The sequence below is a fragment of the Dryobates pubescens genome, chromosome 8, assembly GCF_014839835.1.
Source record: "Dryobates pubescens isolate bDryPub1 chromosome 8, bDryPub1.pri, whole genome shotgun sequence".
In the NCBI taxonomy this organism is placed as follows: domain Eukaryota; kingdom Metazoa; phylum Chordata; class Aves; order Piciformes; family Picidae; genus Dryobates; species Dryobates pubescens.
The window spans coordinates 38,773,703-38,801,013 of NC_071619.1; the positions used below are offsets into that span (position 1 = coordinate 38,773,703).

The window sequence follows — 27,311 nt, forward strand, 5'->3', positions numbered from 1 at the left end:
ACCTGGTTAATTCTGTATTCTGTAAGTTTTCTAGGTGATTGCATAGTTTGAATAGAATAGAATAGAATTTAATTGAATTGAATTGAATTGGAAGAGACCTTTGAGATCATCGAGTCCCACCTATCATCCAACACTGATGGCCCAGCACCCTGTCAAGCTGAGTCTTAAAACTGTCCAATGTAAGGGACTCCATTACTTCCCTTGTGAGATTATTCCAATGTCTAACTGTTCTCACAGTGAAAAATTTTCTTCTGGAGTCCACTTGCACCCTGTGTTTTTTGACTGCATTGCACAGAACAGTTGGGTTTGGAGTGCTGGAGAAAGCTGGAAATGGAAAGCTTCCCTATCTTTTCAAATCCTTGAGACTCTCAGATTTGGGCTTGAGAGAGCAGCTGATCAGATCTGACAGAACCTTGCATAGCAGAAATTCTCCAGCTTTTCCTTGTTTGTGTTGTTGGTTGGTTGGTTGGGTTTTTTTGTCTGCTGGTCACATATTTTGTGACCTCCTTCTTTGTTGGCAGGTGGAGTTGGCATGAACCTGACAGCAGCAGACACGGTCATTTTTACCGACAGCGATTTTAACCCCCAGAATGACTTGCAGGCCATAGCACGAGCTCACCGCATTGGGCAGGACAGGTGAGGAATGGTGCTGTTGCTGGTTTGGTGCTGACTCTCTTGGTCTCTGTATTGCCCTCCCTATCCATAGGTGGTGGGGGGGTGAAGGGCAACAGACTGAGGATCAAAGAGGGAGAGCAGAGAGGCTTTGACGTCTTCGCCTTTCTGTTGCAGCCTCACGCAGTCTTGTGCTTGCCACGCACTTCAGGGTGGGAACTTTGTAGATTTGGAGGAGAGGGGATCTGGAGGTTTGCTTGCACTTTTGCAGTGTGCAGTGGTTGCTTCTGTGTCCATGAAGGAGTTGTATCAGCATTGCATTTCTGCTGGTGATTTTTCTTGATTTTCTTGCCTTTTACCCTGCCAAAGGGCAGATCTTCCAGTACCTGAAGGGGGCATGCAAGAAAGCTGGGGAGGGACCTTTTACAAGGCCTAGGAGTGATAGGACAAGGGGGAATGGCTTTAAGCTGGAAAAGGGTAACTTTTCCAGCTTAACTGGGTAACTAACTGGATATTGGGAAGAAATCCTCTACAGTTAGGGGGCTGAGACACTGGAACAGGTTGCCCAGGGAAGCTGAACACTGGAAGTGTTCAAGGCCAGGTTGGGTTGGGCCTTGAGCAGCCTGCTCTAGTGGGAGGTGTCCCAGCCCATGGCAGGGGGGTTGGAAGTAGATGATCTTTAAGGTCCCTTCCAACCCAAACTGTTCTGTGAAAGGAGTGGGTGAGGAGATAGTGCTCTATGCTAGGAAGCAGCTTCAGTGCACCTCAGAAAAAGGAAAATCTCAAGAGCTGTCTCAAACTTTCCAAGGCCTGTGAAGATCATCCGCTTGGTCGGGAGAGACACGATTGAGGAAATCATCTACCGGAGAGCTGCTTCGAAGCTCCACCTGACAAACGCCGTCTTAGAAGGAGGTCAGTTTGCTCTGGGAGCACCCAAGCCTCAGGGAGCAGCAGCATTACAGGTAAAATAGAGCCATGTCCTCATTGTGACTCCACTAATGTCTTCAGAAGCGTTCCAGAATGTTTCTGTGTATCTGTCTGCTATGGATCTGTCCAGTCCTATCCTCTGGGCCGAGCCAAACACGGAATGTTGTGGGGGAGATCTGCAGTGACACGTCAGCTTCTGCATGCTTTAGGAGCTGAAATGACATCCCATGACCAGACATGATCTGATGTTTGAAGACTTTTTTTGGTTTGCTTTTCAATGTTGAGGTGCATCCATTGTTGAAAAGGGGAGTGTGTTCATGGAGAAGGCTGTTCCTTTGGTGGTTCATGAGCCCTTACCTTCAGTACAAACCACAGCTGGAAAGGGAATTGTGTGGTGGAAGCTGATGCCACCTTTGACTTGAGTTGGCAGTCATAGAATCATAGAATCAATAAGGTTGGAAAGGACCTCAGAGATCATCAAGTCCAGCCCAACACCTCAGGACTACTAAACCGTGGCACCAAGTGCCATGTCCAGTCCCGTTTTTAATACCTCCAGGGACAGTGACTCCACCACCTCCCTGGGCAGCACATTCCAATGGCCAATTACTCTTTCTGGGAAGAACTTTCTCCTCACCTCCAGCCTAAACTTCCCCTGGCACAGCTTGAGACTGTGTCCTCTTGTTCTGTTGGTGGTGGGGAGAAGAGACCAACCCCCACCTGGCTACAACCTTCCTTCAGGTAGTTGTAGACAGCAGTAAGGTCTCCCCTAAATTTTATCAAGGCTAAAGTGGAAGCTGACTCATTGTTTCTAGAACTTGTCTGTCCCTGGTGCTTTTCTCTTCCAAACAGAGTTGATGATAAGTACTTAGCTTTAGGTTCCTAGTATCAAACTCAGTCAGCCTTCTCTTGACCTCTTAGCAAATCCAGTGTCTGAGAGTCAGGGCATGATTTATAATTCTGACCTGATAGCTGAGGTTTGTGCTGGAACCTTGAGTTGAAAACCTCAGGCAAAGTAACATTTAGGGGAGTATATCCCCTGTGGGCAGTTGGAGAGGCCTTTCCCCCACTGCCTCCCCTCCCTGCCCCACCAGCATGTATCTCTGCAGTTACAGTTTCCAAGGGAGAAGTCAAAGTGACTCCATAGGAGATTCCATGCTGATATTTTTTTCTCCCCATGGATTTTTTTTTTTTTTGAGGTATGCTTTTGTTTTGAAGGAGTTGGGGGGCAAAACCAGGCCTGGTCATTTTGGCTTACAAAGAACACAGCTTAAAATGCTGGCTGTGTTCATCATGTAGCCCTGGAGACAGATGACCTGTTCAAGCCTGGCTGAGTTACGTTTGAGAGAGATATGTTGCAGGGGCCTGTCCCATCAGGTGTTCAGAGACCTGAACATGTTAAAGCCTAAATATTTTGACAGGTAACATGAAGGCTTAAGATTTCTCCACTTGTACACTCTGCATTTAAGGCTGAGAGGGTCAAGACAGCGAGATTAGCATGGAATTAGGAAATATTAATGCTGAACTTGTGCTCTTCTCTGTGTTGAAGCTGAGTGAAATCCTGAAATTCGGCTTGGATAAATTGCTCTCCTCTGAGGGGAGTACCATGCAGGATGTGGAACTAGAAAACATCCTTGGAGAGACAAAAGAAGGGAAGTGGGTAATGGATGCTGCCCTGCCAAGAGAAAAGGAGAGCGAAGAAGAGGACACAGAGAGTAAGTTAAGCATCTACATACCTATCAAATGCATGACACTTGGGTGCTGCTAGAAAAAGCTTACCAGAAAGGTGGCATTTTTCAAGTAACAAGAAAAGTGGACTTGTAGTTAAGTTGCTTTCATTTTGTTTGTGGTCTTCCCACAAACTTTGGTTTTGAGCCTTTAGTGGTCTTTCTCTTCTTTCCATGTCCTCCTTTGCCTATTTGTAAGATAATGGTACACAATACTTGCCCAATTCTGGTAGCTAGGGGACTGAATTCCTTCACCTGATTTGAATATTTTGATGAAATCAATGAGAAAAGGGGAAGTCTTCAAACTGCAGCTGCTATTTTTTACTGCAGAGAACCAGTAAGACAGATCTGCAGTGTAGAATAGCATGGAATAGCATAGCATGGAATAGCATAGAATAGCATGGCTTAAAGTTCAGGAGCATCCACAGTCCCAGCTTTGCTTGCTCTGTTGACTATCTCTTGAAATTACCAAAGCTCAAATGTTTCATGGGATGAAACTTTTACCTGTTCACAGTCAGAGACTCCAGCATTTTTATGCTTGTTTTGGGAACTAAGAAGGCAACTTGCTGCATGGCATTCAAAGCTTCAAAGAGCAATCCATATTGAAGGTTGAAGGGTGTTAAAGAAGGTAGAAAAGGCAAACAGGAGATAGAGTAGAGTAGAATTGAATTGACCAGGTTGGAAAAGACCTTTGAGATCATCAAGTCCAACCTATCATCCAACACCATCTAATCAACTAAACCATGGCAACAAGTGCCTCCTCCAGTCTCTTCTTAAACACCTCCAGTGATGGTGACTCCACCACCTCCCTGGGCAGCACATCCCAATGGCAAATCTCTCTTCCTGGGAAGAACTTCTTCCTAACATCCAGCCTAAACCTCCCCTGGCACAGCTTGAGACTGTGTCCTCTTGTTCTGGTGCTGGCTGCCCAGAAAAAGAGACCAACCCCCACCTGGCTACAACCTCCCTTTAGGTAGTTGTAGACAACAATAAGGTCTCCCCTGAGCCTCCTCTTCTCCAGGCTAAACAACCCCAGCTCCCTCAGCCTCTCCTCACAGGGCTGTGCTCCAAACCCCTCCCCAGCTTTGTTGCCCTTCTCTGGACACATTCAATTAACCAGGTTAGAGATCTAACAGTAGCTTAAGGAAAGGCTATATGGCAGGTGCTCTGCATGTATCTCAGGGGAAAAAAAGAGAAAAAGATTATTTGCCATGAAAATCACAAGCTGAAATGCCTTTAAAAAACTCCAAAATGTCAGATAAGCAATGCAGAGTCACAGAGTCTGAACAGCTAGAACAAACCCAGTCTTGTCTTCAGTCCTCGACCTTCCAGTCTGGATGTCACACAACTGTGGTTAGTTTGTCATAGCCCCACACTATTTGAGAACAAATTCTAAGGAGACTTTCCTCCTTCTAGTGTCATGGTGAGAAAGAGACTGATTTTCTGGTTTGAGCACATGGTAGCACCTAAATATAGATCTGTGGCTGAAGCAGAAATACAGCCCTGCAGGTTAGGTATTATCTGTCCTGCAGCAGTTGCCAGCAACAAGTAATTACTTGCTGAGACTTAGCAGAGAGTGTTATTTGCTGTTGGTAACTGAAAGAGGAGCAGTGATAGCACACTGCCTAATAGCTATTGGGAAAATGGCTCACCTGATGGGCACGAACTCTGGGCTGCCAGAGCTCTTATTTTGTTTGGGAGCTCAAAAGAAGAAGTTTGGTGTCCATTGAAGAGCTGCCTGGAACTGGGTAGCGCAGCTGGATGAATTTGCCGCCGGCAGAGATGGAATGACCGAAGAGGAGTGATGGAGGCACAGCTTAAAATACTTGTCTGACATAGGTAAAATGTTTCTTTGCCAATATGAATGACTCAAGTGAAAAGCTGTTGCCTAAGAAAGCAAATCCTGATTCTGTTGTTTCTGCATAATGCTGACCCTGGCCTGTGATGGTTTAACCCACCTGCATTAACAGAGGCTCAGCTCACTCAGTCGGGGAAGCAAATGGAAGCTGTGTTGTACAAGCAATAACTACACTCTACAATGGAATGCAATGAATATGTGCAAATATACAGTGTTTACAATATTATACAGGTATTTACAAAGAGAAAAAACAGCATAGAAATGCTCCTGTCCAGGAGGACACTGCTCACTTCCTCCCCCTAACCTCTCCCTCCCCTTTTCCTCTGGTTAATTAGAAGAAAAGAGAAAAAGAGAATGTTAGAGAGGGTTCAGTTAGCTCAAAAGCATTTGTAGGGGGTTGGGAGATCAATTCTCCCACCACAGGCAAAAGAAAGACTCAGGCAAAACAGGTTGCAAAAAATGGTGGAAAGTTTAAATGGAAAAACAATGAAAGTTTTACAGAAAACCACAAGCACCATGACAAAAGAGAGGGAGAGCCCAAAATATCACAGTATCACCAAGGTTGGAAGAGACCTCAAAGATCATCGAGTCCAACCTGTCACCCAACACCTCATGACTAAACCATGGCACCAAGTGCCACGTCCAATCCCCTCTTGAACACCTCCAGGGATGGTGACTCCACCACCTCCCTGGGCAGCACATCCCAATGGCTAACAGCTCTCTCTGGGAAGAACATTCTCCTCACCTCCAGCCTAAACTTCCCCTGGCACATCTTGAGACTGTGTCCTCTTGTTCTGGTCCTGGTTGCCTGAGAGAAGAGACCAATCCCCTCCTGGCCACAACCACCCTTCAGGTAGCTGTAGGGAGCAATAAGGTCTCCCCTGAGCCGCCTCTTCTCCAGGCTAAACAATCCATGTAGCCTGGGAGAACCCTGTCTCCATGTCCTAAGTTCTGCCTGCTGCAACTCATGGAGCTGAAAAGGCTGCTCAGAGGACCACACAGCCAACAAGGACAACATCTCTTCTACAGCCATAGCTGCAGCCCCAGCCCCCCCTCTGCCGCCCCAGCCTCCCCTCTACATCCAAAGCTGCAGCACCTTTCCTCCACAGACTCAAACAGTCTTGGGGGGTGAGTGGTGTGGTAATATAATTCCTTTCCTCTTCTCTCTTCCTCTTCTCTCTCTCCCTCTCTATTTTCTCTCTCCCCCCTTCTGATCCATCCACTTTGTGTAATAAATAGCCTGGCTGTTGATATTTTGGCCTCGTTGGTGCCCCTAATTTCATAACATGGGTATATTCAAAAGATCTGAGTCTCTTTCCCTCTCTGGACCGAGACAGAGGGGTAGAGCACCCTGCTACAGAGAAGCCAGATTTCTTTTGATGCCCTTGTACACTTCAGGGTTTCTTGGCTTTCAGTTCCTTTTTACACGCTAATTTCTTTTCTTCCTTTTAAAGATCACATGTACGTCTACGAAGGCAAAGATTACTCCAAAGAACCCAGCAGAGAAGACAAAAAAGCATTTGATCAGCTTTTAGATCTTCAGAAAGCCTTGACTGAAGAGACCAGTCAGGAAGGGAGAGCTCTCCGGAACAAAGCAAACGTAAGATGAAAGACACGGCAAGACACAACGATGCTCTTGCATTCCCTTGTGGAAAATGAGGCTGACGGTTTTCTCTCCTCACCTAGCACCTGCAGAAGATACTTTGAAATATATAGATGTCAGTGTAGTAAAGCTAGCTCTTGAGTCTGAGAGCTTGAAGATTCAGCAGTTTTGATGACAGATATGAGCTGTGATATGCTGGACACTCAGAGAATCATAGAGTCACCAAGGTTGGAAAAGACCTCAGAGATCATCAAGTCCAACCTGTCACCCAACACCTCATGACTAACTAAACCATGGCACCAAGTGCCACGTCCAATCCCCTCTTGAACACCTCCAGGGATGGTGACTTCACCACCTCCCTGGGCAGCACATTCCAATGGCTAACAACTCTCTCTGGGAAGAACTTTCTCCTCACCTCCAGTCTAAACTTCCCCTGGCACAGCTTGAGACTGTGTCCTCTTGTTCTGGTGCTGGTTGCCTGAGAGAGGAGTCCAACCCCCACCTGGCTACAACCTCTCTTCAGGTAGTTATAGAGAACAATCAGGGTCTCCCCTGAGCCTCCTCTTCTCCAGGCTAAACACCCCCAGCTCCCTAAGTCTCTCCTCACAGGGCTGTGCTCCACTCCAATAAACATGCCACAAAACTACCTATTAAGTGACAGTTGGGATCTGGTCATTAAGATCTGTGGACAAGTAGACGAAGGGGAAAGGAGTATAGTTTAAGGTGGGCACCAGCCATGGCTTTAAGATGAGCAGTTTGGTTCCATGAGATTTCTTTCTTTCTCCAGGCCCTTCTCACAGGCCTCCGGGAACAGTCAACCAGGAGGAAGCACTTGTTGAGTGCAGAGGAGCTGGAGGCCAGGAGGAAGAAGCGCCAAGAAGCTGCAGCAAAGAGAGCACGGCTCATGGAGGAAAAGAAGAGAGCAAAAGCAGAGGCAGAGCACAAGAAAAAGTATGGTTTGTACTGCACTGACTGCTTGTGAGCTGATGTCTGTTACACTGTACCCTAGAAATGTGTGTCTGACTGACAAAAACAAGTTATGCTCTGCATCTACTCTGGCAGGTGGGGCTGGGGATCAGGGGAGATGATGACAAAATGGCTGCCACCCACTCTACTAAGAGCGTTAGCTTCATACTTGAGGATGTTTCTGTGTGTGGTCAAACTCTGTAATGTAGGGATGTGAAGGTGGAAAAATGGCTTGAGCCCTTAGCAAGGGTTCTTCTCCTCTGAATACACTGCCTGACCTCACATCTGATTTAAATCATGGAGAGTGCCTGGAATAAGAACCCTGTGTCTGAATGTACAGTGAGCTTTTGGGAGAAGCTTTCTGAAGGGTGGTTGTAGCCAGGTGGGGGTTGGTCTCTTCTCCCAGGCAACCAGCACCAGAACACAGTCTCAAGCTGCACCAGGGGAGGTTTAGGCTGGAGGTGAGGAGAAAGTTCTTCCCAGAAAGAGTAATTGGCCATTGGAATGTGCTGCCCAGGGAGGTGGTGGAGTCACCATCCCTGGAGATGTTCAAGAGGGGATTGGATGTGGCACTTGATGCCATGGTTTAGTTAGTCATGAGGTGTTGGGTGAGAGGTTGGACTTGATGATCTCTGAGGTCCTTTCCAACCTTATTGATTCTATGATTCTATGGTAAGTGTCATAGCTGGACTCTATGTATTGGTCTGACATCTGTGACTCTGGCATGGCTCCTAACTTTCTCCTGGTTCTTCCCTTTCACCACTCAAAGTAGCTTCTTGCCTTTTTGTCATGTGGTCACTTTTTCCATGCCTGCAACTGGCATGTGGCTCTTTGTGTCACAGATAATAAGTGTGATAAACTTGGTTCTGGCCTAAAATAGGGGAAGGGAGCAGAGGGAATGCAGGTCCAGGTCTGTAGTGTTTCACTGCAATTTAAAACAAGCTGTGTGCCCCCCATCTCTAATTTCCTCTCACCACCATATTCTCTTGTTTTGTTTCAGGATGGCCTGGTGGGAGGCAAATCATTACACATCTACTTGCCTTCCTTCAGAAGAGAGTGACTCTGGGGAAGAGTTTGAGGAGGATGAGGATGGGCTGAATGTAGATTTAGATTATGAAGATGCAGACCTGAACTGTATAAAGTATGTCATGGGAGATGTCACACACCCCAAAGCAGAAGAGGAGGATGCCATCATTGTCCACTGCCTAGGTGGGACTTCAGACAGCAGGAATGTTGTTGGATGAGGTGGACAGGGGGGCTGAACTGTCCCAACCAGCTCAGTATTTTCTAATTTTCTTCTAGACCAAAGTAATTTGGATATGAGTCTGATTTAGTTTTGAGTGATACAGCCTCTAGTCCAGCATGTCTACCCCACACAAGTACTAGCAGGAATAGTGTGGCCAGCAGGAGCAGGGAAGTCATTGTGCCCATGTCCTCAGCACTGGTCAGGCCACACCTTGAGTCCTGTGTCCAGTTCTGGGCCTCTCAATTTAAGAAGGACTTTGAGACTCTTGAACATGTCCAGAGAAGGGCAACAAGGCTGGGGAGAGGCCTTGAGCACAGCCCTGTGAGGAGAGGCTGAGGGAGCTGGGGTTGCTTAGCCTGGAGGAGAGGAGGCTCAAGGGAGACCTTCTTGCTGTCCACAACTACCTGAAGGGAGGTTGTAGCCAGGTGGGGGTTGGTCTCTTCTCCCACATAACCAGCACCAGAACAAGAGGACACAGTCTCAAGCTGTGCCAGGGGAAGTTTAGGCTGGAGGTGAGGAGAAAGTTCTTCCCAGAAAGATAGATTGGCCACTGGAATGCGCTGCCCAGGGAGGTGGTGGTGTCACCTTCCCTGGAGGTGTTCAAGAGGGGACTGGATATGGCACTTGAAGCCATGGTTTAGTTAGTCATGAGGTGTTGGGTGAGAGGTTGGACTTGATGATCTCTGAGGTCTTTTCCAACCTTATTGATTCTATGATTCTAGGTGCACGCTTTATATTCCTTTATGCACATATGTGAGGATACCAAGAGGTTCACTGCTGGCTGGCTTCAGTTGATGTGTGGTTGCTGTATCTGGTTTTTGACTCTTTTGTTGCCTTAGTGCAGAGCAGGTGTCCCTTTCCTGCAAGGGTGGTCTTCACCCTGACTGTTGAAAAGGAAACTTAACTTGGCATTTCATTGCAGATGACTCCGGCCGCTGGGGAAGGGGTGGCTTATTTACAGCTCTGGAGGCTCGTTCTGATCAGCCAAGGAAAATATATGAGATGGCAGGAAAGATGAAAGGTAAGAGATTAAAACATAACCTTAGGGCAAGACACAGGAAAGAGCTTAAATCCCACTGATGTTGCAGGAGAAGTGCCTGGATACCTGGATACTCGTGTTCTTTCCACTTTTCTCTAGGTATGTGCATCCCTAGCTCTGAAGGTAGCGATACAGGGGATGCTTTGGCTTGACTTGTTTGGAGTGTGAGAACTCTGCAGGGGGTTAGTCATTCCAATTCACACTGAAAGTCATTAAAAAAAACCCCACAACCACCAAAGCTCAAGTGATCATTATTCACAGGATGTTTTTTGCTGTGGAAGACAGAGCACCACATTGTCTATCAAAGTGCTTTTAAGAAGGATGAAAGCCACCCCAGGCAGTGCTCAGCTGAGCCTTTGGTTCCCTTCAAACACTGATCTTCTCCTGAGCTTGTAATAGCAGTTTTGAGCTACCTGCAGCTGGTGAGGAACACACATCTTGCTGTAAGGTGGACCTGCTCTTTTTACCTAATTTCCTGAGAGATGCTTTCTGCTTCTTTCAGTCTCTGTTTGCATTTATGGTCTTTAACTGGGATGTCTGTGGGGCTCTGTTTTGGGGGCTAGGGAGACAACATCTGTCTTGCTTCCCTAGGCAAATGGTCTGACCCTGCTTGAACAGTCACAAGGAGACAAAGCCAAGGAGAATAGTACAGAACATGACAGTGAAATCACAGCTGCATTGACTGTCAGTTGACTCTTCAGACCTGATTTATTAGTGTGGTTTTTTTCATTCTTGTTTTCTGTACAGACCTGGAGTTAGGACAAGCTCTGTTGTTCCCTATTGATGATAAAAAATCCAGGAAAAAAGGACAAGACTTGGTGAGAATCATAGAATTGTCAGGGTTGGAAGGGGCCTCAAGGATCATCTAGTTCCAACCCCCCTGCCATGGGCAGGGACACCTCACACCACATCAGGTTGCTGAGAGCCACATCCAGCCTGGCCTTAAAAACCTCCAGGGATGAGGCTTCTACCACCTCCCTGGAAAACCTGTTCCAGTATCTCACCACCCTCATGGGGAAGAACTTCTTCCTAACATCCAATCTGAATGTACCCATTGCTAGTTTTGTTCCATTCCTCCCTGGTCTTGTCACTCCCTGACACCCTAAAAACTCTCTCCCCAGCTTTCTTGTAGCCCCTTTCAGATAATGGAAGGCCATAATAAGGTCTCCTCAGAGCCTTCTCTTCTCCATACTGAACAGCCCCAACTTTCTGAGTGGTAAGCTCCTTTTTGCCTTGCTCTGTCCATATTTTTGAAGCTGTATGGAATGAATGTTTTGTCTTTTTCCCAGCAGTAATGGTACTGAATACTGAGCATGGCGATGAAGAACAAGAGGACACAGTCCCAAGCTGCACCAGGGGAGGTTTAGGCTGGATGTTAGGGAGAAATTCTTCATAGAGAGAGAGATTTGCCACTGGAATGTGCTGCTCAGGGAGGTGGTGGAGTCACCATCACTGGAGGTGTTTAGGAGGAGACTGGATGGGGTGCTTGGTGCCATGGTTTAGTTGATTAGGTGGTGTTGGATGATAGGTTGGACTCGATCTCGAAGGTCTCTTCCAACCTGGTTTATTCCATTCTATTCCGTTCCATTCCATTCTATGCTATTCTATTCTGTTCTATTCCATTCTATACTATCTTTTTTTCTTAGTTATTAGAGCAAATAATTAGTACTGCAGTTTTCTAGCAGCTACCACTGTGTCTCTTAGCACTCCACCTCAAATTTGTGGTCTGTTTCTCTTTAGTTGGCCTTGATTGTAGCTCAGCACCGGGATCGGTCCAACAACTTGTCAGGCATTAAGCTGTCTGCTTTGGAAAAAGGCCTGAAGAAGATTTATTTAGCAGCCAAGAAAAGGAGTGGTAAGTGTCTGTGCAGTAGAACTGTGAATCCTTAAGTGTATAATTGCACCTAAAGATTATGTTCTATTTTTTTTTTACCTGCAGTGAGGTAAGAGTGAGATTTCCATGGCAGATATGTTGAGCTCCAAAATATTTCTTCTGTTTTTCTTGGCTAGCTTGAAGTTCTTATCTAGATTGCTTTCTCTGTGTGGAGCTTGTGCTAAAGAATGTGCACCCTCTGTTTCTCTCCTCCTCAGCATCAGTGCATCTTCCACGCATTGGGTATGCAACAAAAGGCTTCAACTGGTACGGCACCGAGCGACTCATCCGGAAATACTTGGCATCACGGGGTATCCCCACTCTCATGTATCCTTTTGGAGTATCTCTCACTCTGGTCAGAATCTCATGCCAAAATGATCCCCTAAATACCTTGGTGACTGCAAAGCAAGAAAGCAAGGCAAGGCACATAGCAGAGAATCACAGAATCAGGAAGGTTGGAAAAGAACTCAGAGATCATCAAGTCCAACCTGTCACCCAACACCTCACGGCTAACTAAACCATGGCTTCAAGTGCCACATCCAATCCCCTCTTGAACGCTTCCAGGGATGGTGACTCCCCCACCTCCCTGGGCAGCACATTCCAATGGCCAATTACTCTTTCTGGGAAGAACTTTCTCCTCACCTCGAGCCTTAACTTCCTCTGGCACAGCTTGAGACTGTGTCCTTTTGTTCTGGTGCTGGGTGCCTGGGAGAAGAGACCAACCCCCACCTGGCTACAACCTCCCTTCAGGTAGTTGTAGAGAGCAATAAGGTCTCCCCTGATTCTCCTCCAGGCTAAGCAACCCCAGCTCCCTCAGCCTCTCCTCACAGGGCTGTGCTTGAGGCCTCTCCCCAGCCTCGTTGCCCTTCTCTGGACATGTTCAGAGTCTTAATATCCTTCTTAAATTGAAGGCCCCAGAACTGGACACAGTACTCAAGTTATATGGTGCAGTCCAGCTGAAAACATGATTCCTCTAGCTTTGCCATCATCAAGATACTCATTCCACAGTGAGGACTTAGTGTTTAGGTGACAATGACAAATTAGCGTGATTCACTGTGCCCATCAGAAAGTGTCAGAAGTAGGTGCTAGTCTTCACTGACAGCAGTCAACTCAGCTGTATAGGCCATGTTTGTGGGGGAGATGACTGGAATTTCAGAATAACAGAAGTGACTCAGAAGCGAAGTGAGAATGTGGAAAACAAAATAAATCCCCATGACAGTGTTCCCAGCAAGTGATAACCTGCTTCCTTGGCTGAACATGGTGGAGTTGGTGTGTGTTAGGATGGGCTTTTGTAACAAAGGAGCTTATTGCTTTCACCCTCCAGGAGAGGAAGCTGAGGTTTAAAAGGAGGCTGTGTCTTGCCACTTCTCTAGGAAGACATGCATTTGCTATGCTGTCAGCAATTCTATGCAACTGAAAGCCTGCAACAGGCAATGGTAGAATAGAATAGAACAGAACAGGTTGGAAGAGACCTCTGAGATCGAGTCCAACCTATCATCCAACACCATCTAATCGAGTAAACCATGGCACCAAGCACCCCATCCAGTCTCTTCATAAACACCTCCAGGGATGGTGACTCCACCACCTCCCTGGGCAGCACATTCCAATGGCCAATCTCTCTTTCTGTGAAGAACTTCTTCCTAACATCCAGCTTAAACCTCCCCTGGCGCAGCTTGAGACTGTGTCCTCTTGTTCTGGTGCTGCCTGCCCGGGAGACGAGACCAACCCCCACCTGGCTACAACCTCCCCTCAGGTAGTTGTACACAGCAAGAAGGTCTCCCCTGAGCCTCCTCCAGGCTAAGCAACCCCAGCTCCCTTAGCCTCTCCTCACAGGGCTGTGCTCCAAACCCCTCCCCAGCCTCGTTGCCCTTCTCTGGACACGTTCAAGTGTCTCAACATCTTTCCTAAAGTGAGGGGCAACAAAGGACTCAAGGTGTGGCCTGAGCAGTGCTGAGTACAGGACCAGAATGATTTCCCTGCTCCTGCTGGCCACACTGTTCCTGATACATTTGCCTTCTTGGCCTCCTGGGCACACTGCTGGCTCATGTTCAGCCTACTGTCAACCAGTGTTGGTATTCAGAGTACTCTGCCTCCTTCCTTGGTGACTGTCTCAGTGGACTTATTATCTGGCATTCCTTGACACCATCTCCTTAACGCTTCTTATTAGATACTACTTCCCTAGGAATAAAGGCATTTCCTGAGCTTCACAACTATCTTCATCTTCAGTGATTGTCTCAAAGCCATGAAGATGCAGTAATTTCACTGAGAAACATGCACAAAACCCCAAGGATCTTTTCAGCACCACACAGACAAGTCTGCATGCATCCAGTTCTGAAACAAGGCTTCCAAAGCTGTTGCTCCCCCTTGCATCTCTCTGCTTCTGTTGGCCAAATCATTTATGTATTGCCAGTAGCTCTGGAGAAGAATGAGACTGCTTCAGTCCAAAGAGCCTTTGGGTAAAGATGTGGGCCTAGTCCCTTTGCTGTTTTGGAGATGGAAAATTACACTTCCACTGATGGTTCATTTGTTATCTCTTACATGAAGTTATTGTTTAGGCTTGGAATATGATACTGGTTTGCCTGATGTTCCCCCTCTGCCCCCCAGCTCTTCAAATTTCATCTTTTATCTCACTATGCCTTTTTTCAGTCAGCATTTTAGTGGTTACCTGGGACTGTGTACACATAGACACAGACATTCCACCTAGACATCTCATTGGAAATGAAGATGTCCATATTAACAACACCACATGACAACCACACAGTACAAACTGTTCATACTGTTTCAGTTCTCTTGAAGTCTTGCATTTGTTCAAGGGTTCATTTATTCAGTACCTGAAGGGGGCCTACAAGAAAGCTGGGGACAGACTTTTAACAAGAGCTTATAGCAACAGGACCAGGAAGAATGGAATTAATCATAGAATCACTAAGGTTGGAAAAGACCTCAAGGATCATCAAGTCCAACCTGTCACCCAACACCTCATGACTACTAAACCATGGCACCAAGTGCCACATCCAATCCCCTCTTGAACATTAAACTGTATATTGGGAAGAAATTCTTTACAGTGGGGGTGGTGAGACACTGGAACAGTTGTGGATGCCCCTTTCCTGGTGGTGTTCAAGGCCAGGCTGGACAGGACCTTGAACAACCTGATCTAGTGGAAGGTGTACCTGCCCATGGCAGGAGGTTTGGAACTAGATGTTCTTTAAGGTCCCTTCCAACGCAAACCATTCTGTGATACTATGAAATACATAATTGCATGCTTGCAGTCAAGTGAAATCCTGAGCAGTGTTCTGAGCAAGGGTGTGCAAAGCTGCCCCAGTTTGAGTCTGGCTTTATAAATTACACCTGCCCTTCTCCCAGCACTGCTTTTTAATGACACAGCTCTTTGTTGCAGCTGCTAGATACAACCAGTTTCTTAACTGCTGTCCAAAAAAATTCTGTGAAAGGTTCCATGACCCTTTGAGTCCCTTTGGGGAGATCTTAAGGCAGAGTTTCTGATGTTGGCTTTACTGCCACAAAGAGAGCTTTCCTGGGTTTTCTGCATTTGTGTGCATTAGCATATTTTTTAGAGTTTTCCTTTGCCTGGTACAACTGGACAATAGCAGCCCTCCTAGTAACTCTTTTGGCCAGAGACTGTAAGATGCCCAACCTCATTCAAAGTTCAGCTTCCAACAGGACATTGCCCCACAGACAATGGAAAGCACATCTGTAAGTATCTAATTGCCAACACACCTCTCATTTACTCTGTCTGGAGCACCATCTGGTTACTTAATAATTTCAGGCCTCATTCTGACATGGCACATCATGCTGGCTGGTGGGCTCCACACTAGGAGAAGCTTTCTTGAGCTGGGTAAATTGTAGTCATTCACTCTTAGCTCTACCAGCATATCCTAAGTGATTTGTTGCCTTGGTTGACTTTGCTGAAGCTTAAGTATCTTAGTATCAGTCAGGGTTGGAAGGGACCACAAGGATCATCCAGTTCCAATCCCCCTGCCATGGGCAGGGACACCCCACACTAGATCAGGCTGGCCACAGCCTCATCCAGCCTGCTCTTAAACACCTCCAGGGATGGCACCCCAACCACCTCCCTGGACAACCCATTCCAGGGCTTCACCACTCTCATTGGGAAGACCTTCCTCCTCACATCCAGCCTCAATCTCCCCACCTCCAGGTAAGCCTAGGAGCTCTGTGGGTAAGACCTTCCTCACAGTATCACAAAGGTTGAAAGAGACCTCAAAGATCATCAAGTCCAACCTGTCTCCACAGACCTCATGACTAGACCATGGCACCAAGTGCCATGAACATCTCCAGGGATGGTGACTCCACCACCTCCCCGGGCCTCGTTGAAGGTCGCAGGAACAGCCCCTAAGTACTTGGCAATGGGTTCGCAGGGTCAGTCTGAAGGCTTTCTGGTGTGAAAGGCGGTGAGTAGAAGGCACATTACCTTGTTTTCCCGTCATGCGAACTGGCGCTCTTCCAGCAGGCCGGCTGGTGGCACTGTTAATCAGCTGCAGCAGCACATGTTGCTCTACGGCCTCTTTTCAGGGCAGCGATCTCTAACTTGGGAAAACACTCTCTCTTTGCCAGAATTAAAAGACCAATTACACTTTTTCTCTTTGCCAGCTTGACTAAACATAATTTCAGTCTGTGACTGAAGGCTCTGTTCATCCATCTATTCCTTTCCTGTATATTGGTTGCCCTTCTTTAGAAGGTTTCATTCCCCAGTGTTCCAGTGAGTACAGTCCTGTTTCTCCACTTCACGCACACACACCTCCAGTCAAATCCCACTCACAGGTTCTCTGGCCACCATGCACTTATACATGGACAGGATTTGCCCTCAGAATTGGTTGAGTACTACATCTACCACCACTATGGTATTCTTTAAGGCCTCATGCTTTCCTTTGTTTCTGCAGGAAGGTGGAGCTCAACCTCTGTCCTGTGTCCCCAGCCCTGCTGTAACTCTGACTGGAGCTACAGAGGAGAAGGGGGCATGACTGACTGTCTGTTAATGTCCTTTCCCCTCTAAGATAAGGGGGCCACAAAGCTCTTGGCACACAGAAGAAGGGTATGCAGTAGATTCTAGCCCTCTAACTTAGTATCATAGTATCAGTCAGGGTTGGAAGGGATCACAAGGATCATCTAGTTCCAACCCCCCTGCCATGGGCAGGGACACCCCACACTAGATCAGGCTGGACAGAGCCTCATCCAGCCTGCTCTTGAACACCTCCAGGGATGGGGCCCCAACCACCTCCCTGGACAACCCATTCCAGGGCTTCACCACTCTCATGGGGAAGAACTTCCTCCTCACATCCAGCCTCAATCTCCCCACCTCCAGCTTCATTCCATTCCCCCTAGTCCTATCACTACCTGACATCCTGAGAAGTCCCTCCCCAGCCTTCTTGGAGCCCCCTTCAGATACTGGAAGGCCACAATTAGGTCACCTGGGAGCCTTCTCTTCTCCAGACTGAACAGCCCCAACTCCTTCAGTCTGTCCTCACAGGAGAGGTGCTCCAGCCCTCTGCTTATCCTTGTGGCCCTTCTCTGGACACCTTCCAGCACCTCCAGATCCCTCTTGTAATAGGGGCTCCAGAACTGGAGGCAGTACTCCAGGTGGGGTCTCAGCAGAGCTGAGTAGAGGGGGAGAATCACCTCCCTTGCCCTGCTGGCCACACTTCTCTTGATGCAACTTGGGGCCAAGTCAGACAAAAAAGATGTTCTCTTTTTCCCTCTATAATCCTCTTGGCCTGTACAAGTTGTAATCTACCTTTCTTTTTCCCCCCACCTTGTAAATTTACTTAGGAAAAGCTTCTTGAGTGTTTGGGGTTTGTTTTGCCTTTTTCTGCCCCCTTTTGCCTGTGTTAAACAATACTCTTTAAATCTGCTGAACCCAATGAAAAGTCCTACTTCTGTGTGCTTTGACATGGAAGTTTGATTTCAAGTGAATTCTGAACTGGGTTTTGCAGCATCTCAGCCAAATGAAGTTTTTCTAGTGCTTGCCACCCACCAGTGTTTCTCTTTATCTGGGCAGAAATCCTCTGTTTTTGATAATTAATTCCATGAAGGGCTCAGTAGATTTCCTGCAAGTTGCTATGCAAAATAAAACGTGTCATGCTGTTTCTTCAGCTGTGCAGCACTATGCATTTTCCCTTTGTAAATAGAAACCACCCCAAAAGGGAAGGAAGGTGTTCTTTTGTAGTCACATCCCTATGGCCTCTCTCTTCCTCTAAACCAGATTTTTCTGCAGCATGAAGAGCTTGAAACGTGGCTCCTTCTGCATGTCTGTCACTGCACTTTAGGTGCATGCTGCTGGACTGAGGTTTGGTGGCACAGAGCACAATCATGCACAGTTTTCAGGACCTATCAAGTGGCACCCAGGCTCAGTGAAAAAAAGCCACCCCATGCTGTAGGCTCCAGCTGATGCCATATAAGAGTGGGCAGAAACTCAGAATGACTTTTGTGCTTGCTCAGATTATGGTTACTTTTCTTACCTGACAAGGCACTGCCTCTGACTCTCTTGGAACACAAGCCCTATGAGGAGAGACTAAGAGAGCTGGGGTTGCTTAGCCTGGAGAAGAGGAGGCTCAGGGGTGACCTTATTACTCTCTACAACTACCTGAAGGGAGGTTGCAGACAGGCAGAGGTTGGTCTCTTCTCCCAGGCAAGCAGCACCAGAACAAGAGGACATAGTCTCAGGCTGCGCCAGGGGAGGTTTAGGCTGGAGGTTAGGAGGAAGTTTTACACAGAGAGAGTGACTGCCCATTGGAATGGGCTGCCCAAAGAGGTGGTGGAGTCACCATCACTGGAGGTGTTCAGGAGGAGACTTGATAGGGTGCTTGGTTGCATTGTTTAGTTGATTAGGTGGTGTTGGATTAGTTGATAGGTTGGATGTGATGATCTTGAAGGTCTCTTCCAACCTGGTCTATTCTATTCTATTCTATTCTATTCTATTCTATTCTATTCTATTCTATTCTGTTCTATTCTATTCTATTCTATTCTATTCTATTCTATTCACAGCATTGTGCAGACAAAATCTGTCTTTGGCAAGGAATGTGTGGGGCTTGTAACTTAATGATGTTTTGTTCAATTCAGGAAGCAGTTGGGAAAAAATAAGGTTATATGATTCTTGTCACAGACAAAAATGATCTGGGTGTATCACTGTGTGCTGGGGAAGGTGGAGTCTGGAATTTTGGGGGGAAGAGAGAGAAAGACTTGTTTCCAAGGTGATGGAGAAAATCTACAGCAAATTCAGTCTCAGTATTTTAGCAAAAATATTGTATGCATGTGTCTCCATACAAGGTGGGATCTAGCCCCCAACAAGGGTCAGTAGAAAAATAGAAAGCTAAGTAGATTTATTTCAAACACAAGGGACCCTGATGCTTCTGGAGGAAAAATAAAAGCAAAGTTTTAGGCAAAGAGATGACTTAGAAGTGTAACTGACATGTCAAGTTGGGTGAAAACTCCCACCACTTTGCAACAGATGATCCTAGAAGAGAAGGGAGAGACCTTTATTTACCTAATTTGGCTGAATAGCAGGTTGATCATGCACCAGAATCAGCAACTCAAAATGTAAGACAGAGTGATTCAAAACCCCAAGGGCTTTGTCATAAGAAGGACTCTTCTAATAGGTCCAAGATAACCTGTGTTCCACACAGCTGTGACCATGTACTTAACCACTTACAGTGCCTTCCTAAAGCATTTTCTGCCCACTGCAGCAGGAGCAGGCAAAGAGAAGGGAACTAAGCAGTGAAGGTGTCTTGGATGACGTGCATACAGAACACACTACGGACCAGAGACCATCTTTGTTTGACATGGACACGCTGGGTTAAGTCCAGCATAGGTCCATTAAAACAATTCAGGGTCTGGAGTATTTGGCATACCAGGAGAGCTGGGATGTTTTAGCCTTGGAAAGGTAAGTTTGAGAGGGGAGTCAACATGTGTAAATCCATGGGTATAAAATACCCGATGGAAGGGACTGGAAAAAAAGTGGAGGCAGACTCTTCTCAGTGGTATCCAGTGAAAGGAAAAGAAGGAATAGACACAGAGTGAAATGCATGGAATTTCATTTAAATGTGAGGAAAACCACATCCTTACTTTGCAGCTGCCAAACACTGGAACATGTTGCTCAGGAGGGTTGTAGACTCAGTCTTTGGAAAGGCGCAAAACTCAGCTTGGCACAGCCCTGAGGAGCCTGCTCTAGCTGACCCTGTTCTGAGTGGGGAGACTGGACTAGATGGTCCCCAGATGTCCACTCCAGTTTAAACCAGTCTGTGAATTTATGAGATCTGTTCTGGGTACTCTAAGAAAAGCTCTAGTATTACCTATTCAGCATTATACAGCAGCATTGCACATCACAGCTCTCTGAACTGTGACCCTGCCACACAAGTTCCTTGACTCGTGGGAAACATTTCCTCATGTCTCAGTGGTTTGAACAGATGATAAGAGAGAAGCAGGGAACAGCATCTCAGCATCTGCCCCTCTGCTCATCTTCAGTGCATTCCTCCTTTGCCAATATGGAACTAGCCTGACCTAGTTGGGTGCAGGTGGGCCTCATTGCTGGGTCTAACAGGTATCTGTGCCAGTTGGGTCTGGGCAGGGCACAGGTCCGCATACAACCCCAGCTTGGATTCCTTATCAATCTCCTTTTTGTGGTGTACTGCAACAAGTCCTGCTGCTCTAGACCATGGCAATAGTATTTGGAAATGCTTTGAATCTTGAGCAGCTGCTGAAGTAGCCTAGTAGGAGAAGACACACAGAGTTAGCAGAGTTCCTTGGTTGCTTTCAAAGTACAGTTTAAAGACCTTTGAAGAAGGCCTCCTGTTGAAGCTTCCCAAGCTTCCGCGGCTTTTCTGGCAAGCCAGCATCTCCCCCTGTCCTCTTCCCCGTGCAGCACAGGCAAAAACTTGCTCTTTGCACCAAGTCTCTCCCCAGACACAAGTCTGGCATAAGCTACAGCCTGTTGCCTTTTGCCACATTTCCACCACCTCTGAGCAAGGACAAAGGAAGCCTCACTGGGACAGTCCGTTAGCAGTCGGTGAGGCTTTCTGCTTTCCAGGGTAGGGCCGTCACCTGGAATGCAGCAGAGCACTTGGGCAAGTTTAGACACATGTTGATGCATAATACAAGATGGAACCTATCACTTGATATTGGCCTCTTCCTGGGGCTGGGTAAGCATGTGTGCTATGCAAAACAGGACATAATGCAGCTACCAAGTTGGAGATAGGGAAATGTTCTGCTTCCCGTTTGACTGTTCCAGTGTACAATCACTCCACGTTGTACAGCTCGGGTTTGGAGCCCTCAGCACAGCATTGAGGTGCTGGAGTGAATCCAGAGGAGGGCAATGAAGCTGGTGAAGGATCTGGAGAGCAGGTCTTGTGAGAAGCAGCTGTGATTGTTTAGTCTGGAGAAAAGGAGGTTCAGGGGAGACTTTATTGCTCTCTACAACTCCCTGAAAGGAGGCTGCAGCAATATGGGTGGTGTTCTCCCTAGGGACAAGTGACAGGATGAGAGGAGATGGTCTCATGTTGCATCAGGGAAGGTTTAGGTTAGATATTAGAAAAAGCTTCACTGAAAAGGTTCTGAAACACTGAAACAGGCTCCCCAGGGAGGTGGCTGAAGGTGTTTAAAAAGACACAGAGATCTGGTACTGAGGGAGGATGGTTTAGCACCAGACTTGGCAGAGTTAGGGAATGGTTGGACTTGATAGGAGGTCCTTTCCAAACAAAATTATTCTATGATGTTGAATAGGAGGTCCCAATCCTGGAAGCATTCATATCTGGGTTGGATGGGGCCATAGACAACATGGTCTATCCCTGTCCACGGCAAGGGGCTGGAACTAGATCTTTAGCATCCTTTCAACCCAAACTATTCTGATTCTATAGCACTTTGGGGCATGGTGGTGTGGGTAGATGGTTGGTCTTGATAATCTCAGAGGTCTTTGCCAAGTTTAATGATTTTATGACCAATCAGTGTAAGGAATTTAGTGCCCAAGGCAAGCTTCAAGCAGCCTCTTAGAGGCTTCAAGCAAACCAAGCCCTTCTCCCTGGGGGGCAGGAGGTCTTCCTCACCGCAGACTTCTGACCAGGGGTAAAGTGCACTGTAGCTGCAGGCTATGGGTGGAGGAACAGAGCAAGCAGTCCCAAAGGCAAGGCAATTACAGTGCCAAGCAATGCATTTAGCCTCGGAGAAACCCCAACAACATGGTTGTCCTGGATGGGAAAGCTCAAAGGAATTGGTATTTTTGCGTTAAGGACAGGTAAAGGCTCTCCTCCACTCAGTCTCGCCCCTTAAAGCCGAAAGGGCTCAGCCTTGGAGAGGCTGCGGGGGTCGGAGGGGTGCAGCCGGGACCAGGGAGAGGAGCGATGGGTAGGTCGGGCCGCAGATCCCCGCCGGGCATGGCCGCAGCAAGGTCCGGCTGGGAGCTGCTGGTGCCCGGGTCTAGCGGGACGGCGGTGGCAGCGTGGGGAGCCAGTGGCCCGGCTCCTCATGACAGCGGTCGCTACCCGCGGAGGGAAGCCCGGGGCGGGGGGCGGTGGCTCCGGCGGTGCGGGGGCGGTGCGGCTCTCAGCGGCGGAGGGACGGCGGGGCGGTGCCGGGCACAGGAAGCGGAAAGCGGCGGCAGCGGCTGGAGCGACGGCGGCCGCCGCCGGGGGGAAGGCGGCGGGTTGGTGCCGGGAACGGCATGGGGCGGCTACGGGACGGAGGTGAGTCTGCCCCGTCTGTGGGTCTGTTTTCTCGCCTGCATGCTCGTCTGTCTTGTGCGTGCGGGGTCGGGTCGGGTGCCGTTGCAGTGCGAGGGCGGCAGCGCTGCTGTCCTCCACCACACCCTCCCGCCCCCAGGACCCTTGCCACCGCTCCGCTCCGGGGTGCCCGGTAGCAGCGGTGGGGCAGCTTCTTCTGCTCCTGCCCCCTGTGGCAAGGGCTCTGCCCCGGCCAAGGTTGGGGCTGAGAGCCCAGCCGGGCTGCGGGGGGGAGCCCGCCGCGTCCCCGCTCCCCCTGCCCGGCGCTTCCCAGGTCGGCCAGGCGCCGGTTGCCGGGGCTTGGCGGCGGGGGAAGGCTGGCGGGCCTCCCTCCGGCCGGCCGGGACTGCGGCTGCAGCCCGCGGGGAGGCTGCCGGCGCGGCGGGTCTGGGCTCCGCTGCCACAGGTGAGAGGGAGTTCAACTTCCCGGCGTAAAGCCTTTAAAAGCCGACGGGGGCCGTAGGCGTAGCCCTTGACGGTAAGCAGCACTTTCTCTGCCCAGCTTCGCCTTTGAAAGAGCCTGCGGGCTGCCAATTCCCGCTGGTGTGAAGGTGCCGCCGATACCTCCTGTACCCGGGCTCTATAAAAAGCTGCTGCTGTGGCTGGGCTCACCCCGCTGCGCAGCAAGGCACGGACAAGGGAAGCTACAATTGCCGCTTCTTTGCTTAGAAGGTGGTTTGGTCACTTGAAGTGATGCCCAGTCACAGACTCGTGGGGCTGAAGGGTTGTTTTTCTTTCAGCGAGTTATATCCTGGGGAAGCTCCAGGCTTGTATGGCCGGAGATAAACCTGCTCCAGTGACCGGGAGGAGAGTCTTCTCCTGTACCTTGGCAGCACTGGCCTTGGGGTGCAACACCTGAAGGCTTTCAAGCACCCTCAGCTGAGGGCAAAGCTGTCGTATTCACGGTTTGCTCTCGGTAATCGCATGCTCGTTTGCTTTAGAAGACTGTCAGGGCTCTAAACTAGCTCCCATGTGCTGAAGGCTGAGCTTTTCGGCTTGCAGGGATCTGTGAAAGCATAAATAATGAGAGCAGGGTTTTTGGTCTGGAAAGGAAGACTTAGCAAGTCCATGACTGTTTGAAGTAGTGGAGTGTTTTGGGCCTGGGTTTGTCGATCATGACTTGTCTGCAAGAGTTAAGAAATCAAATCGTACTGGCTGAAAGAGCAAGTTACCCTATGGTGGAGCATGTTCTGCAACGTTGTTACCTGTGAGCCCCACACTGGAGCTTCCTGACTTTGAGAAGAGCTGTGAAGAGAGCTTCAGCAATGTTTTGCCGCCTTTGAAGAGCTTCATTTTTGACCATGCTTGGCTCTTTTCCTCCTCTGAGATTTGGCAGTGGTCCCAAAACATGTTGGCTCTCTGATCATTTTGCTTGTTAATTGGGAAAAATAAAGGGTGACTCGTATTGCAGAAACTCTCCCTTGAGCATGCTCCTTGTGAGATGAGATTTTGGAAGGATCCAGGCCGCTGGTGGAACCACACTGGCCCATGCTCATTGGCCAGCAGCTCTTTGTGGCTGCTGCTACCTTTCGGTTTTGGTTAGTGGCAGTGTTCTTGCTGGCCCATATCTTGTGGACGTGTGCAACTAAGAATGGCTTGCTTACTTACCAGGGTGAAAATGTCACCAAGATGAGTGCAGTTGTCCTAGCAAAACCGCGTGTCATAGTATCATAGTATCAGTCAGGGTTGGAAGGGACCACAAGGATCATCCAGTTCCAACCCCCCTGACATGGGCAGGGACACCCCACACTAGATCAGGCTGGCCACAGCCTCATCCAGCCTGCTCTTAAACACCTCCAGGGACGAGGCCTCAACCACCTCCCTGGACAACCCATTCCAGGGCTTCACCACTTTCATGGTGAAGATCTTCCTCCTCACCTCCAGCCTGAATCTCCCCATCTCCAGCTTCATTCCATTCCCCCTAGTCCTATCACTACCTGATATGCTGATATCATATTGTTATGGTATGGTAGCCTGCCTGCCTGCCTTCCACCTCTGACAAGCAAAGTGAAGAATGGCATCAGAAATGTGGCTTTGCTGCTGTAGGGTGAGTTGTGCTCTGTAGGGACCTGAGAGGACAACTGTGATGTCCACTTGCTGGTGGAAAGCAGTGTCATCTGTATCAGGTACTGTCACTGGGGAATTTGGCAAGAGGAGAAGATGAACCCTTGTGAAAACTTTCTTTTAGTTTCTCTTTAGCCTTCCCTTTAGAATTGTCTCTCTTGAGTCAAATTAAGAAACAATGGCTATTTCCTCAGGGGTCAGTGCCCTTGCCCTTTCTCTTTGCAAGATCAAAATGGCATTGGCTTTGTACAGGAGGAGGGAGATAGACCGAGACTCCATACTGTGGAGCTCTACTGTGTTGTGTGCTGGTGATTTGATCAGGGTCTGTAGACCTGGGTTTTTATTTTGAACCCAAACAGAAAATGCAGGAAGACATGCAGTATTCTAAAGGAGGGAGTGCACTTTCAGTGGAGAAACATTTTGCTGTTTATAGCTTTTAATGCACTCTCAGTACCCAAGAGCAGTGGTTAAAGTAAACTTTGGAAATACACTGCCTGCTTGGATAGGCAGAGCCTGACGAGTCTCACAAGACTCTTTCCCCTCTTTGTTTCAGTGAGGCAATATGGTTTTAAATGTCACTTTGGAATCAGAATCCTAGAAGTATTTCCTTTGGAAAAGACCTCTAAGATCATCAAGTTCATCTGTCAACCTAAAACCACCATGGCCATTAGACCATGTCCAAAGTGCCATGTCCACATGTTTCTTGACCACCTCCAGGCACAGTGACTGCTCCACCTCCCTGGACAACCTGTTGCAATGCCTGACCACGCTTGGAAAACTGTTCCTTTGCTCAGACTTGGGCCCTCTACTATCATGAGAGCAGTGCTCTCTTCTACCTTCTACCTCATGTCACATCTTCTACCATGTCACATGGCTCTGGGGTTAAGGGGTGCACTTGAAGGTCTAACAGCTCAGAGGAGATGTATGAGCAAGGAAACACAAGTTTTCACCAGGATGGAAGCTAGAGGTGGAATTTGCATGGTAAATCAGGAATTTCAGTTTCACTTTAGAAACTCGGACAGCACAGCTGTGGTTCTTGGAGTAGGCAAAGGACATCTGCCAGGGAGGTGTTTCACTGATGGGTCTCATGCAGAGATATTCCCAGCTTCCAGCTGTGAAACAAGGAGGCAAGAGGCTAAGGCTTAATGCTTGGTAACAGGGCTTGTTTGTCTGGTTTAGGCTAGGCATTGTTACTGTGGGTTGAAACAGCCTTGCTGTGTTTCCAGACCTGTGTCACTGCATGTTCTGCTTAAACATGCAGGTGGATTTCTTCAATAAACCAAGTGACTTCTCATTTTCAGATATCCATGTTGTGGGCTAATGGTTTCCAGCCTAGGGGCTGGAAATTCCTGGGGGTCTAGGAAATCTTTCTAAGAAGCATCTGAAAACCAAAAGAAAAGAGAAGCTATTGCTGGAGGGCTTGAATTTGCTGACTACTAAACATTTTTTAGGGTGAAGGGGCTTGCAAATCAAGACTAGCTGCTGTAAAGTAGAAGTCCTGGTTTATCTGTGTGATGAAGGCCAAAATTAACCTTATTTAATGTCACAATGTGAAAGATAAGCTGGTGAGGGGTTTGGAACACAAGACCTATGAGGAGAGGCTAAGGGAGCTGGGGTTGCTTAACCTGGAAAAGTGGAGGCTCAAGGCAGGGATCTTACTGCTCTCTACAACTCCCTGAAGGGAGGTTGTAGACAGGCAGAGGTTGGTCTCTTCTCCCAGGCAACCAGCACAAGAGGACACAGTCTCAAGCTGCACCAGGGGAGGTTTAGGCTGGAGGTTAGGAAGAAATTCTACACAGAGAGAGTTATTGCCCATTGGAATGGGCTGGCCAGGGAGGTGGTGGAGTCACCATCACTGGAAGTGTTTAGGAGGAGACTTGATAGGGTGCTTGGTGCCATGGTTTAGTTGATTAGGTGCTGTGGGATGATAGGTTGAACATGATGATCTCGAAGGTCTCTTCCAACCTGGTTTATTCTATTCTAAAAACAATATATATATACACACACACAGACACACACACACACATATATATATATATAAAAATAAAGGAAAAAAAACCCTTTTTTTCCCCCAAAGCTCCTTGCCCATTACAACCGAAAGCCTTGACTCTGCACATAGGTCAGCATGGGTGAGCTTCTGTGCTTACAGATCAAATTGCTGGACTGGGGCCTGCCAGCAGGAAATTCAAAAGCCAAAGGTTCCTGTGGCATTGCTCATAGGTGTTGCTATAGATGCAGTTGAACAGAGCAAGTTACATAACTTGCCATTTTTCTGGAGTGAGTGGTAGGAAGACTCTGCACCCGCGCTGTGCAGCCGAGTTCATGCCAGAGCTGGAAGACATCCTCCCTGCTTAGCCCTCTTTTAGTTATTTGTACTCTTGAGCCCTAATGCTATCCCCTGGCTTAGCTTTTGGAGTTCTGCATGCTCAACTTGTAAAGTTCTTCTTTTCACTAAGTGAGGAAAAAGCATTTCTCGGCACGCTGGCTCGCGGGCATGCGTTGCCCCGCAGACAGCTGGTGCTGTTTAATAAGCGAGGCTGCCGGCGCAGGGAGCCGAACGTGCGCCCGTCCTCGCGGACACTTGTGGCTGCTTGCGCTCCAGATGGCGCTTCCAAATCTGTGCAGCTCCGTGAACCGACTGGCAAATCAGCTCTAATTGATGG

General features: G+C 48.2%; 2 protein-coding genes across 2 annotated transcripts in view; both read left to right on the forward strand.

Annotated features, from left to right (window-relative positions):
* The window catches only part of CHD1L (chromodomain helicase DNA binding protein 1 like), a 33,515-nt gene extending 19,421 nt beyond the window's left edge, over window positions 1-14,094 (forward strand). Inside the window, 11 exon segments of the mRNA XM_054163904.1 lie at window positions 522-636; window positions 1,421-1,574; window positions 3,086-3,251; window positions 6,576-6,721; window positions 7,512-7,675; window positions 8,691-8,899; window positions 9,859-9,957; window positions 10,723-10,793; window positions 11,716-11,830; window positions 12,067-12,175; window positions 14,016-14,094. Coding sequence (XP_054019879.1) covers window positions 522-636; window positions 1,421-1,574; window positions 3,086-3,251; window positions 6,576-6,721; window positions 7,512-7,675; window positions 8,691-8,899; window positions 9,859-9,957; window positions 10,723-10,793; window positions 11,716-11,830; window positions 12,067-12,175; window positions 14,016-14,094 — 1,427 coding nt within the window.
* Window positions 14,095-22,465: 8,371 nt separating this feature from the next.
* The window catches only part of VANGL1 (VANGL planar cell polarity protein 1), a 58,716-nt gene continuing 53,870 nt past the window's right edge, over window positions 22,466-27,311 (forward strand). The window contains exon 1 of the mRNA XM_054163974.1: window positions 22,466-22,548. The gene's annotated coding sequence lies outside the window, so the exon portion shown is untranslated. The remainder of the gene's footprint in view (window positions 22,549-27,311) is intronic.